This window comes from Centrocercus urophasianus, unplaced genomic scaffold (genome assembly GCF_019232065.1).
Source record: "Centrocercus urophasianus isolate 14NV4802_14NV808 unplaced genomic scaffold, USGS_Curo_1.0 seq_18, whole genome shotgun sequence".
In the NCBI taxonomy this organism is placed as follows: domain Eukaryota; kingdom Metazoa; phylum Chordata; class Aves; order Galliformes; family Phasianidae; genus Centrocercus; species Centrocercus urophasianus.
Window position 1 is genome coordinate 27,562,156 of NW_024884733.1, and position 14,930 is coordinate 27,577,085.

The 14,930-nt window shown below is 47.2% G+C and overlaps 1 protein-coding gene across 1 annotated transcript in view; it reads left to right on the top strand.

Annotated features, from left to right (window-relative positions):
• The first annotated feature begins 9,788 nt into the window (after positions 1 to 9,788).
• RAVER2 (ribonucleoprotein, PTB binding 2) overlaps positions 9,789 to 14,930 on the top strand; it is a 30,119-nt gene continuing 24,977 nt past the window's right edge. The window contains 4 exon segments of the mRNA XM_042819577.1: positions 9,789 to 9,862; positions 9,864 to 9,908; positions 9,910 to 10,019; positions 10,022 to 10,254. Coding sequence (XP_042675511.1) covers positions 9,789 to 9,862; positions 9,864 to 9,908; positions 9,910 to 10,019; positions 10,022 to 10,254 — 462 coding nt within the window.

Genomic DNA, 14,930 nt, shown 5'->3' on the forward strand with positions numbered 1-14,930 from the left:
GTTCTGTGGATACCTGGCTAGATGGAAATCATTTGGTCTCAATTTCCTTTAATATTCCAGCTGAATGAGGGGCGAAGCATTTGATCAGGTTGCTCTTGTTTTTAGGAGCCACCTTGAATGATGTAAACTGTACCTATAAAGGTGTTGATGTGTTTTAGAGCTGTTTGCTTTTCTGAGCCTGTCTGTCACTGCTTGGGGAAGGAATGCTTTGAGAGTGGTTGGTGACGCTGCAGACTCACCAGGGTTAATCATTTTGGTTCTCACTTGTGCTACTGAAAGCTCAGTCATGTTTTATGTTGGCGTTGGTGCTGTGTTTGTGTAAGAAGGGCTGTGAGGTTGCATTTGCTGAGCAGACAGCAGTGGAAATCTATTGAGCAGTGTGTTAATGTTTTCAGAGGGCTGAATTGGATGTCCTGTAAGAGTTTGTGGTTCCATCTGTAGACACAGTTTGCTACAATCTCTAATGTTGTATCCAAAATAACACCGGCTTTGGGGCAGTGCACAAATGGTTGTTTCTTTTCAGGTTTGCCTTTGTAAGAAAATACATTACTTTAATGTTACTGCCTGACCAAACAAAAACATCCATGGCCAAGAAGTGGAATCCATAAGAATGAAGGGCAGGTAGCAGCTGAACTTTCCTAACCCCAATTCTGCAGAACTGCAGGTGTTCTCATTGAAGCTCAGAGGTGAGATGTGATGCTGTATCCAGGACTCTATTTGTTCCAATCTGTTCAGCCCAAAGCTGCCCTGGTGTGACAAAAGTGTCCCTGGAAGTTACCAACTTGTGAACAGAACCCGAATGTTACCTTGTCCATCTGCATATGGAGGAATCTCACTGTGCATTAGCAGCTCCCCAAATTGTGTATTTGCTCCCCAGTTGTAGTTTTTGAGGGCAAGCAACATTAGAATAGTTCCCTTGCATGTAAGGTAGCACTAGCAAGAATGAGGAACACCTTTGGCTTGATCTGCACTTGCCTGTCTGCTCCGGTGCCAGTTTTAATTGAACCCAGGTAAGACTGTGGACGGAGCACATCTGTAGTGAGAAACAAATTATTAATTCCAGCTCTAACTAAATGTCTCAATGGAGAGATGCTGTTGTTAAAATTACTTGCTGGGCTGAATCTGCTTGCAGTGCTCTCTGTTGCAGCTCTGCCAGAAAGATACTTAAGTGCTATATAACATTGCTCTTTGAACACTATCAAAAAGTCCAAGCAATCACAATCCCCTTGCTTTATCTTGCTTTTATTTTTTTATGAGCTGCATCTCATTTCTGCCTCACCATTTCTGTTCTAGGACATACGAAGTGTTCCTGGTTCATGGATCTGGACAACCTTGCTCGTGCTCCAAGTAATGAGAAGTGCCAAAGCTGTTGCAATTAAGGAGTAAACAAGGGAAAAAAACAAAACACGTTTCTAAAGGTGTGTCAGATGTAAATTCAGATGCTGACCTTGTTTCAGCAGGAATCAATATAATGCTGATAATGATACCCTAGGTCCATATAAAGCAAAACCTTGATAATTGACAAAGGGGGCATTGACACAGTCAAGGTTTATAAGAAGCTGTGTGATAGGCCTCCCGTTTTCATTGCAGGTGCTGTTCCACGGCCTTCCCTCATTATTATTTTACTGTGTTGACTGTGGAGCAAGATCACAAATGAGCAGTTGTTTGCCTGACTTGGATTTGTATCCTGTATCCTCCTTGTTTGTAACTGGTAGACTTTACCATAAGTTACTTGGTTGTTTTAACATCTGTGTGTTTTCTTTCATTTTTCTGAATGAAAAAGAAAAAAAGTTATTTTCAGGTTTTTGTTTTTTTCCCCCCAAAGATTACAGTGAGTTTTGCCTTTGGTTTGCATGTGCTAGGTGTTAAAGAGGCATAATGCTTTCAGTCTTTGAGCACTCTGAAGCATATTGACTTTTCCTGTCTGTACCAAGCAGGTCATCCATCAATGGCACCAAGCTAGAGATGGAAGCTGTTCACGTGTTCAGAGTATGTTGCTTCAAAATGGAGGCTTTTCTGTTTGTTTACACTATTGACTTGAAATGTGATTTGAAAAGAAGAGTGTGTTACAACCAGCCCATGAGCATGAACAAGGCTGCTTACTCCATGAAATATTATCTTTATCCTTGCCCCTGGCAAGGAGACAGATGAGAATTCATCAGGTGCTCCCGTGTGCAGAACTTGTGACTATAACTGGTCAAAAGGAGATCTTTAGCTTTCAAAGGCTTTATTTTGTAAAGTAACCCAGAAATGGAGACGAGGAGAGAAGCTGTATTTGTCACAGCAGAAATAACTGCAAAGCTGGCAGCAAGCATGGAAAAGGGGAGGAAATAAGATGAAGTCCTGGATCCAGAAGGCTGTATGCAAATGTAAAGATTAATTTGCAGTATTCATAGCTCTTAGATACCCCTTTCATTTGTTTTCTGAAAAAGAATCCCAGCTATGGCTGAGATTTTCAAAGGAGCCTGCACTGAAGTTTCCCCTCTTTTGTCATTCGGTGCTGTTTGGAATATCAGTTCCTACAGCGGTTAATTCTGTTGCTGTTGGGCTGTGGTTTTCCACACAGTGTCCATTTTGCCATTGATCCTAAGTAGGAAAAAAATAATACAGACATCAGAATATTTTATATTACTTATTTGCAGCTCATCTCCTTTAGGAGAGGTGATTATTTTCTCTACTTTATGTGCTTTGAACTGAGTCACAGAAGGACCTTGGCCCAGAAAGACTTGCGATTTGGAGCCAAGGCTGCAGTGGAATTTGGACATTCAAGTCCAAGAGTGAAGTCCTCCAAACCCTGCCTTGTTAGCAGAGTGCCAGACATAACTGGTGCGTGTGCCAGTGTTCGTGCAGAACTGCTGCCAGTTTTATCTCAGTAGATGAGGCTGATTCTTCCCTGCCCCGGCACCTTTTACATCACCTGCTTTGGATGGTTGCATTTTGAGACTGGGGTACTCCCATCCCCTGCCTTGGAACCAAAGGGAGCCTGAGCTGGCAGGAATTCAGGGCATACATGGAGAGCAGTTTCCAAAGTGACTTACTGAGTCATGGCAGCCTGCACTGTGATGTGCAGTTATTGCCTGCTCAGTCCCAGGGAAAGGCTTCATTTTCTACATCTCTGCTGCAAACTTCCATGGAGATTTTCAGTGAATAGATGATCTAGTGATACAACAAAGGGAAACGAATATCCAAAGTACATAAAGAAGAGTTTCCTTCAAATAATCAGATCTACTCTGCTTAACCAAGGCTTTTACTGTAACGCAAGGCGATCTTATGCCATCAGAAAGTGGTGATACCAGGCAGCAATACCAATGAACCTGAGTGAGGAGCGTGAGTTCGATGACAGGCTGAACGTTCGTGAGATGTGGAATTTGTACTTTCAGCTCAAAGATGAACCACAGTGACCTCATCTAAATTCTGTAGGAAAAAAAACAAAGTAATTTGTATTCCTGGGCTGGTTCCATCAGTGGTGGTGGTGTTACCTTAACAATTTGGGAGCCAGCGGATGCTGTTATGTTTTGTTTTACGTTTCTGTAGTTGACACTGGCAAAAGCACCACCTTTGAGTGCTGCCTGAACAATTGCTCTCCACTGTTATTACCACAAATGGAGCAAAAACAGTGATAGCAAAGAAGGGAAACTGTTGGCCAAAAAGCACAGCCCAGGAACCTTTCTACTCCACCCTGCACCTGGTGTCAACATGTGACAGTGTCTGTTCTGCACATAAAGTGAATAACCTTTACTTCTGCCTGAGATCATCCAGCTGGTAATTTTTACAGGCAGTATGTCTGCACGAAAATAATGTGAAGGAAGAGGTATTTCCACACTACGCTGAAGTTCTGATAAAGCTGGCAGGCTGCTCTTGAAGTATAGGCAGCATCACAGCTGGGTTGACCTTAGATGAGGCTGCTGAATATTTCCAGTGTGGTCAGCGTTGGTGTTTTCTAACTTAGAAGCTCTTCCACCTCACCTAGAGATATAAAATCAGACACACTGGGGTAGGTGGGCACTGAGACCAGCAGGAAACCAAGAACTTGGTCAGATAGTGCCAGTGTGCTTATTTTCAGTAGACCAACTTTCTGTCAGTTTGCCACATTTGATTTGCTTCAGCTATCCGTTCTCCTGGTATAATGTATGCAAATCGCATGCAACTGGGTGAGATTAAATGCTGAGTAATTAGATGATCTAATTCCTGCAAAATAATATTAACCTCTTTAATATCTTCATTTCATTTGCAGCTTGAGCCAGGGTGTGTTGTTGTTCTAACAGCCAGGCAACCTGGATGGCAGGAAGTGGAGGAGGCATTTTTGCTCAGGGCAGAATAAACACGCAGAAGTTAGTTAGACCCTTCAGTGTGTTTATAGCAAAAAGTTGTGTTGCATGACTGTTTCTATGGAAACCTTTTTATAACCGAATGGCAGAACACTTCAAACTCATAAATTTTTTTAAGAACGCATTGGGAAAGTTGAGCTTGCATTGTGTCCTCCATGCCAGTTTTCCATATTTAACAAGTTCACTGTGTTTTTTAAGGAGAAAATATTGTGGTGGTATTTCAAACCTCCAACCTCTGCTAACAGGGATAAATCACGGGCTGGTTCATCGAGTCAAAACAAACTGCTGATATGATGCCTGTTCCAGTACGTACCAGTTATTCAGTCGCTCACCTCCAGGATATTCTTCAAGTCTGTAATCTGTATGGGCTGCAAATGAGACAGTGATGGAGGCGTGCTGATTTCCACAGGGAAATGCTTTGGTTTGGCGTTATGATTTTGCTGTGTTTTAACACAAAACGATTTCACGTTTTCCTGTGAGCTCTCAGCATTCATTTCCAGCTCCTAGAAAACAGGCACTTATGGAGAAGCTGAGACAGAACGATTTGAAACGAGCATTTGCAGCACCCCAACAGAGGGTAGCCAATAAAAATACCCTGTAGGAATGCTGGGTGGGCTGTACCTGCTTTTACTAGAAACCTAAGAAGCCTTTCTATTCTAACATTGCCAAAACATACTTTCTGTCAATAGGTTATTACTGAATTTGAAATTGGATCTGGGTGAGGGAAAAATGAGGCCTACGAAAAGAAGAACGGTGACTTAAAGCAGTGGAAGCATTGTTTGAAGGGAAGGTGTTGCAGAGCTTCCAGCCCTCAGGGCCAGAAATGGGAGAGGACTGCACTGACAGCTCTTTGATCTCACTGTCTTCCATTCTCCATGACTAGTCAGGAAACTGGCTTTGATTGCTTTTTGGGTTTTTCACTACACTGGCTGGGTATTTTACTACACTTTTGCTGTCTTCAGATATAACCTTCACGCTGCTTTGCTAATGATACACACAAAGCAACAAAGGTTATGAATTCTACTGCAAAGACTGTGATTCCTAGAATAGCCCCTTACATTATATTGCAGTGTAATGGTTTCCTGACAGCAGTCGCTCACTCTGTAGCCTTTATTATCTTCTTACTGTTTACTCACAAACCACTGTGCTACAGAATGGAAACCGAGATGTTGCTGACCAGTCTCTGAGTTAATCCACCATCCCTGACTGTTAGGAGCAGTGTTACACAGTTTAATAGCTATCAAGTCCTTCTTAAAAAGAAAACGTTCAGCTGTGGGCAAAGTCACTTGGAATGTTTTTGTGTCTGTATGGAAGAGTGTTTCCAGAGTAAAGAAAAGGCCCATTTTTGGTCATACGCTGCAGTACCTGGCAAATTCCAGGGAATGTGAGCTACGGGGGAATACTTAGGGGAATCAACCCTTTGAAAAGGCTGATAGCTGCAGGACAAGGGGAAATGGTTTCAAGTTGAGGGAAGGGAGATTTAGGTTGGATGCCAGGGGAAATTCTTTACAGAGAGAGCGGTGAGGTGCTGGAACAGCTGCCCAGAGAGGCTGTGATGCCCCGTCCATCCCTGGAGGTGTTCAAGGCCAGGTTGGATGGGGCCCTGGGCAGCCTGGGCTGGTATTACATATGGAGGTTGGTGGTCCTGCATGTGGGAGGGGGGTTGGAAATTCATGATCCTTGAGGTCCCTTCCAACCCTGGCCATTCTGTGATTCTGTACGTACCGTGCAAATAAGGCACAGTTAAACTGGGAATATCTGTTTGTTGAGTGTATCTCCGAGAGAAGCACGTGTCTGCCGTGACCTGTGGAGCAATCTGTTGCCCATCTGGCATCTTTCAGACAAGATGGGCACTGCTGGGATGTGATTTGATCGCCCTGAAGTCTGATCCTATATTACTGCCATTCCTCAGTGCTTGGAGAACTCAAGCCCAATCAAGATCTCTCTGGTATTAAAATGAGCTTAGCTGTTAATTGGGAAGAATTACCATGCCACAGTACTTGCCTCAACAAAATGTCAGCTGAGTTATTCTGATGGCTAAGCAGTGTGTTGTCCAAGTGGGAGGGACATGCAGTAGAGGTGATGCTGTAGCTGCCAAGGGCAATGATGAAGATTCTGTTCCATCAGAGTGCTGCTGGTATCAGTTGCTCGTTGTGCTGTGCTAGGTTGGGAATTTGATATGAAGTTCCATTGTTTCTTAATGATCCGTGCAGTTATTGCATGAATGTTACACTGAGACTGCCAGATGCATTCAGATTTGTAAGAAATAAGGCAAAAGGAACTTCTTTTGGCATGTTTGTTGTATTCTAGAGGTAATTAATTTGGAAATGTGAGATAAACATTGGAGCTCCATTGCTGATGGCGCATCTGTGTGATCATTACAGAACTAATATTGTTGACATGTGAATCTACATCTTTGGGTTTTGAGATTTTAGGTTCCAAATGAAACAAAAGGAGCAGCAGGAGGTGGCAGCTATGGGGAGAGCACAGACTGAAGAGAATGGTATTGCTTTTGAGCATTAACAAAGCACTGCTTGAAGTGATGCTAGCAGTGAGGATTTTAATGTGAACACGGACTTTGCAGCTAGTGATGGATTCCAGACACCTGCTGTAGGAAAATGATTTAGTTTTGGGTTGTAGAAAACAGTTTGGATTTCTCTTTCATGTAAGAAATCCATTTTCTGAAGAGCTTACAGATACATTCCCAGTATCCCCCATATTCAGATATCCAGCAGATTTTAAAAACTTTGGCTTTTATCTGCACAGATCAGAGCCTGTTTGTACATTTGAACCTGGACACTTACATCCGACCACATCCTTAATTCTGCATGGGTGTTTGTGCCACAGTTCTCTTCAGTGCTCTCCTCCTGTTAAAAAAAAGAGGGGGGGAGGAGAGGGGAGACAAAAAGAAGGCTCAAAGCTACAGAAATGTGGTAAGTTAATCTCCAGCTTAGAAGAGCCGCAAAAGCCACTCCTGTGGACAGGCCATTATTCTTAATTAACAGAGAATTTAGTGAGCTACAAATGAATTACTACAAAGTGGCTTAGCTGTAATAGCATCAATCCAGCAATGAAACCAAAGCTGTACTTACAGGTCGCTCTAGTTTTCCACAGTGTTTAAATAGTGTTTTGGTTTTTTTGCTTATGCAGCAGTTCTGAAACTTCATGGAAGCGCATTGGAAAACCAAAGACTGCTCAGAGTGCAGAGCATCTCATCATCATCGTGTAGTTCTTGTTTTGAAAGCAACAGAAAGTGAGTAGCTATACTGATAGAAACACATGTGTGCTGTGCCTGCGTGTGGAAGGATGGTCTGTAATCAAGAGGAAATCCTCTAAGGAAAATACATGTTGGATCACCGTCCTCCTCCTGTGCTGGGTGCAGTGCTGCTGTTACCACTTGCATTGCGTGGTTCTTGCTCAGCACCACCCTCCTGATGAGCTTTCTCATTCCTGCAGATGCAGCAGCAGAAGCTCATTAGAAGAGGGTTCCCCGAGCAATGTCAGTTCTCATGGTGAGGGTAGGAGTGGTAGAACTAGTAGCAGGCACAAAGACAAAGCTGGGAGCTACAACGGCTGGTCTGAAGGAGCGCTGGCCAAAACCAGCTGCATGGGTAGAGGGAGGCTGTGCCATCAGCCTGGGCTTGATTCTTTGGCAGGAACCATGTAGTGAAATGGGAGATTTCCTGAGGGCAGAAAATTAACTTATGAAATTTGTGAACTTGAGAACAGGTTGAGGGAACTGGGCTTGTTTAGCTTGGAAAAGAGAAGGCTCCAGGGAGACCTCACTGTGGCCTTCCAGTGCTTGAAGGGAGCGGATAAACAGGAGGGGGAACGGATGTTTGTGAGGGTGGATGGTGATAGGACAAGGGGAATGGTTTTAAACTGAGACAGGGGAGGTTTAGGTTGGATACGAGGAGGAAGTTTTTCAGCCAGAGGGTGGTGAGGCACTGGCACAGGCTGCCCAAGGAGGCTGTGGATGCCCCATCCCTGCAGGCATCCAAGGCCAGGCTGGATGTGGCTCTGGGCAGCCTGGGCTGCTGGTTGGTGATCTGCACACAGCAGGAGTTGGAACTGGATGCTCCTTTTCAACCCAGGCCATTCTGATTCTATAATTAGTCCACCTGTGCAACAGCAATGACTTGCAGACAGAAAGAAATGAGAATGCTGCGAGGAGAAGAAAAAAGAAATACATAAAAAGAAATACAGCTGTAAAATACAAACTTTTGAATATGTATCACTAAGCAAGAAAAATTGTTGTGTGTTCCTGGAGCTATTTAGTTTTAGTTCAGTTTTATTTCTGCCATTAATACTGAACTGTTGATTCCTGAAATGCTTATTCTAGCAGTGCACCACAGCTGGGAATGAGTTGCACTTAGGCTGCAGGGCACCCATCAAATGGAGACAACAGCAGCTTCTCAGAAGGTAATTGTTACAGGTGTGATTAATTACCAGCAACATGCAGGTGAACCAGCATGTCCACCTTCAAACTGTAAGAATGTGGTAATTAATTACTCTGCTTTCACAGCTTCATTAGCTTCACTGAACCGTACGATGTTTGGGCATATCTGTAATTTCTACTCTTAATTGCTTCACCTGGTGAGTGTTTCTGAGGAGGTGGTTCATCTTCTGTTCTGAGTAATTTACATCTCCTAATCTGTGACATGATTTGGATAGGTTTAGAGAAGGCAGTTTTTAGTACGGCTTCCTCAGTGCTGTAGCTTGAATTACTTTGTAACTACTCACTGCCTCTTCAGTCATTAGTTTCTATGTATTTTCCAGGGGTAATGTCATAGGTTGTGTTATTAATGGTTTATACATCCTTAGGCACGAGTTATCTGTACCTCAGCCAACACTCACCAGCCTCACCGGGCTCTTTAGACCAGCTCTCACCCAAATCATTTGTCAGGATGGATTTCCCTGCTTCTGCTTCGAGTAGGAAGGCGATGCTAACAGCACTCGGAGGGCTGACCCTGGCTCTAAATACGTGAATGCTTTGCCACAAACAGTATGGGCACAATTAGGCCCTCTTGATAAGGACATGCTCACATACACCCGTTCTGACTCAAACTGTGTTTCCAGTTTCCTTTTGAAGACTGTTTTTCAGGCTTGGCTTTTCTTTCGCCCTCTCGTTGTGGTCAGACCCATTTCTAAAATCGGACACATCAATCTGTTCTTCATTCCTTTATCAAACTGATGACAACGTTAAAAAAAAAAAAAGCCTAAATTTACTCGCAAGTGTAACTCGTCTAAGAAGAGACGAATTTAAGAGAACTACGTCTGTATTTTACCAAGCGTGGCCTCAATACCGTGCCTCGTTCGTACAGATGCGCGCTTTGTGGAAGCGGAGCTCACCGAGCGGCTCGCGGAGCGCAGCCCGCTGCTGGCACCTGGCTGCCACGTGCCCCGAGGGAGGGATTTCTGCCGCCAGGGCAGCTCCCGGGCGTTGCTTTCCTCCTCGGGATGCTCCGCCGTTTGCTCGGGGCGCTTCTGCTGCGAGGAACGCGAACCCTCCGCCTTCCGTCCGCAGAAGCGAACCGCTGGCGGGGCGCGCTGCTCCACTCCGCATCAGCGCCATTTCTGCAGCAGCGGGGCTCGGGGGGCGGCTCGGCTTCTTCCCTCCCCCCGCCTTGGGGCAGGCCGAGGGCGGCGGGGCGGGGCCGGGCCCGGCCGTTCGTCGCGCCCCGCGGTTCCCCTCCGCCCACCGCCGCGCTCCCCCCGCTCGGCCGGGCGGCTCTGCAAGATGGCGGCGGCAGCCGAGCGCGGAGCGGGGCTGCCCGCCGAGCCGCCGCCTCCACCGCTGCGCGGGGTTCGGCCGCCGCCGCCGGGCCCCGAGGAGGCGGCGAGGCGGCTGGCGGTCACCCGGCGGGAGCTGAGCAACCGGCGCAAGATCCTGCTAAGGAACCTGCCGGCCGAGAGCAGCAGCCAGGTACGGCCGCCTCCAGCAGCCGGGCGGGAAGCCGAAGGGCTGCTGCCGCGCTCCGCCGCCGTAACAAAGAGCAGCCCCGAGGCTCCGCTCGGGTTCTCCCGCCGCTTTGTCGCCGTCCGGGGCGGCGGCTCGGGGCGGCTCCGGGAGCCGCATCGCTGCGAGCGGGCGGGATGGGCGCGGGGCTGCGCCGGGAGGCAGCGTCGGAGCGCATCGCGCGTGTGGCGGTGCGGGGGGGCGGCCGGCGGGGGAGGCTTCCCGGAGCCGGAAAGTTCCGCTCCGATTATTTGCGCTTTGTGGAACGACGGCCAGCTCTTAAACCGCTGCTGCGAGCGGGGCTGCGCCTCAGCACCTGCAGCGGCCGGGCGGCACCGCTCGGAACCGCGCTGCGGCACGGGCTGTCCTCCTCCCGGCACGGGCTGCCCTCCCTTCGGCTGAGGGCGGCAGCGGCTCGCGGGTTTCTCGGTCCCTTCGTTTTGGTGACCGTCTGCCGAAGATCGGCGCACCGCAGCCCGGAGCGCTCCCCGGGGCTCCGCTTCTGGTGCCTTTGGGTTGGAGGCAATGGCAGGTGTGGAAATAAGGATTTCGCATGGTGCTGTGTGATGATTTACACGTAGAGCCTCGCCTCTATTTATAGCAGCCCGAGGGGCTCGCCTGTAGAAAAGGCTCGGGAGCTCGCAGCTTGAGAAACCCTGCTAATCCCTATCGTCTCCTCGAGAAGCCGTCGGAGCCGGCAGGGAGCTTACCGCCGTGAGCCGGGCTGGGCACACTGCTGTGTTGCACATCCCCACATAGCATCACCAGGTTGGGTTGGGATGGAGCCCCGAGTCCATCTAACCCCACTGCTGCCACAGGTGTGTGCCCCACCAGGTGAGGCTGCTCAGGGCATCACACATCTCCAGGGATGGGGCACCAACAGCTCACCTGTGCTCTGGTGAAGAAATGCAGCTCGTGTGCATGGAAGCCATCATGGTGCACATTGCTGGTCACACTCTCCCAAGGGAACAATGGTGTGAAGGTCCAGTTTGGCAACCAGGCAACATTTGGGAAGCTTGGAGTTTTGTTTTGGTTACTTGAAATTAGTGCTGAGAAAAGAAGCTTCTGTCCTGGGGCATCTTAAGTACATCCCTGTCCTTGGCTGTTTGTGTTTCCAAAGCCTAATATTGCTTGAGTCGAACTTGAATCATGGCATTAGGTGCCATGTGGAGGGCTCTACTGTGCTTTTTGCTTCTTGCATAGCCAAGTAGAATGAGATAAAATACTGCTGCCCTGGCCGGTTGGTTCTGCAACATGGATGGGGTGAATGTCATGAAAATGCAGTCAGGTGTTCCAGAATGGGATTTCATAACTGCAATTATTCATCTCCAGTCAGTAGGATGTGGGGTTTGCTGTCACCGTGTGAAAGGTAAGGCTGAGATTTACCAAAATAGATTCCAAGTGTGAAAAAAACTCTTTTGCTGGTGTGGATACGATTGGTGGAGAAGCTGGCTCGTTATCTTCAGAACTACAACAGTGCTCTGATTTTTTTTCAGGGGAAGTTAGATGAGCGCGATCTTGTGCCAACTGTAGCTACATATTCACTTCCTTATTCGTTTATTATTGTACTTTCAATTTTATGTTACCTCTGGAGTTTTGTGGGAGTGAAACAGTTAAAAGTAATAAAATTACTCTTCAAGCTGCTGAGCAACGTGCCTTCACTGTCAGGTTTCTGACTGGGAAGCAGATTTCCACGGATGTGATGGCTGGGAGATCAGACAGATAGATCTGGAGGCTCAGGGTGGCTGTCCTGAGGGATAAAGGCTGTGTGCCAGTCAGTGGGATTTTCCCCAGCAGCGCAGCTTGGGATGTGCAGGACCTGCGCTCAGGAGGAGGGCAGCCTGATGAAGGCATTGCAGCCTGCTGTACAACAAAGCTGTGGCAAGAAAAGCTGCGCTACAACTCTGTGTAGTTTTTGTTGTGCTTACCAGCTATTCTGTCTTCTCTCAGTCTGGTTTTCCTGCTTGGGAGAGGTGCAGTTTGGTAACAAGCCGTGCCATGGGGTCCCCAGGGATTGTTCTGATCTCAAGTTCAAATCTCAAGGTGTTGGGGCAGCAGAGGCTGCCAGTCCAGAGCACAGCTCTCCCTCCTTCCGCGGCCTTCTAGAGCATGCTCCACTGGCTTCTATTTCTTCCTGCAGTAGTAGGGAAGTGCTCTCGTCCCTTCACCTCCCTTTTAGGATGGCAGGCAGTAGGGAGGACCCAAGGAGTCGTGGCAGGGTGCTGGTGTGTGATGCTCTGTGTTAGGACAGGCAAGGTTATCCCACTGGGTCAGGCTTTTTGAAATGCCAATGGAGGGTCTGCCCTGGTGAGCATTGGTGTTAGTATTAGATGCAGCGTTGTGGTAGGACAGATGTTCCTATCAAGAATCTTTGTGAAGAAACTCCAAGGTAGGCTTTGCTATAGGTGCTTGTTCCCTGCTGCTCAGTGTTCGGTGCTCAGCTGGCACCTCGGGGTCGGGTGTTTCTCAGAACTGCGGTGTGTGCCTCTCCCTGAGCCATCAGCTGTGATGAATGGGCTAATGCACTTCAATAGCAAAAGCTGCAGTTGTAAAGGGAAGGTCCTTGGAGCTGTGCTCTGCTGCTCTGAGTGTCCTGGGTCAGAGGGGGACCTGTGGGGCAGCAGGAGGGAGGGAAGTGATCAGTGCTTCACTGGGGAAGAGATCCTGGTAGCTTCAGGGCGTGCAAGTGAAGGTGGGACATCACTAAATATGGGTAGTTTTGTTCTGTTGCAGTATCATAAGGTAAATCAGCTTTTGTGTATTTGGTTGTTTGTGATTATTCTGGTGGATTAGAAGAACTGTATTGGATTTCCCCAAGCCATTCATTTTTCAGAGTTGCTGGTTTGCCATCTATGTCTGATTAACTTCCACAGAAGCAGTAGCTGATAAATGAGATAGAAGCCTGTTAGGATCCCTTGGAACTGCTTCTAGAAGTAGCAGAATGGTTCTCTGTCTTCTCTGCTGGGGATTGATGGCCGAAAGGACCCTTTGCTCTTTGATTCCCTTTTTGCAGCTCAGGAACAATTGGTGTGGAATGAGGTTTCACCTGTTTTCGATCAGCTCTTAGCTGCACCTGGTTGTCTTTGAATGCAGCTGTGTTTTAGTGGTGTTTCTGCTTTTCTCCTTTAGTATCTGAGGACACAAAATGAAAGAGACGTTCTGCTTTAGTGCAGGATGTGATGTAAAGTGGGGCTGGTTAATTACTTTCATTCAAATACTTTCAGTCCTGTGCTTCTGCTATGGTATGATAGAATCTAAGAAGAGATAAAACATGTAGATATCGATAGGAAACTGACCTTGTCCACCCCAGACAGAGATTTGTGTTTTGGAGTGTGATGTTTTTCGTCTTTCCTTTAGCATCTATACATGGTGCTGTGCCCAGGATGATGGCATTCATTTCCAGTCCCATCGCATGCCTCTTATCAACACACCAGCACAAGTCCAGAAGATCAGAAAAATATCTTTTTCATTCCCTGCCCATCTCAAGTCTATGAAGAAGTTGCTCTTCTCTTGTCTGAATGACAATATTTATGCATATTAGAGCGTTAATGACCTTTGCATGGTCTGGTCTTACAGATGTGGAAGTCAGTCCTCAAACAAAAAGGCCGTTACTCCTTGTCCTATCACTACACCCCACTGAGAAGAGCCTGGCCGTATCCACGTGCATCCCACCTTCCTTTAGATATTTATAAGCGTTAATCAGATTCCCCCTCAGTCTTTTCCCCAGGTGAGCAGATCCAGGTTACTCAGCCTTTCCTCCTTTGTGGCCCTGCACTGGATCCCTTGCAAGAGATCCCTGATGATTTGACACAGGGAGCCCAGAACTGGGCACAGTATTCTAAAGGTGGCCTTTCCAGGGCAGAGTAGATGGGAGGATCACCTTCCTCACCCTGCTGGCCACACTCTTTTTGGTGCACCTCAAGGTAACACTGGCCTTCCAACGTAACATACTTCAACATAGTTTGTATGAGTTTAAATAACATACTTCAAAGTGTGTCCGGCCCATATTTACAAATACTTTCTCTTAAACCCCCTTGGATATACTTGGTTTTGCTTTTCCTGCCAATTCTGATTATTTTCTTATTAAGATTGTAGTTTTTCCCAATGCTTAGATTAACTAGCTTTAGAAAGTCCACCTGTAGGGAAATTGAAGGCTTAATGACAGCTGGGTGCCATGGGGCTGCCTCGCAGCTGGTGGTGCAGAGCTCCTGTGCCTGGGGACTGGCTGCCCCCTGCCCTGCTCACTGCTGGGATGTGGGACTGGGGCAAAATGCTTCCTTTGGGAACCCTGGGGTCTTTGGTGTGTATCATTAAGGGAAATTAAGGTGGAAATAGCCTCCATTCCGTTCTAGTTGAAAGACAGGATAAGATTTAGCGAAGTGCCTGAGACTCTGTTACGCTGGCCACAAGCTCTAAAGCTGGCTTAGTGCTTCTGAAAATATTATGAAGAATCTTAGGCTGTGTACTGATATCTAAATATCTGTTGAATTGGAAGGAGCACGTATTGGCATAAGGGTCAGCGTGGTGTGTTTTGTTTGTGGCTTGTCTCACGTGGTCCTGATGTGCAAAGTGCCTTTGCTGGAGTACTGCACAGAGCTCCGTCCTGGGAGGGAGAGCTGCTGTACCACCACGTGTGCACATCA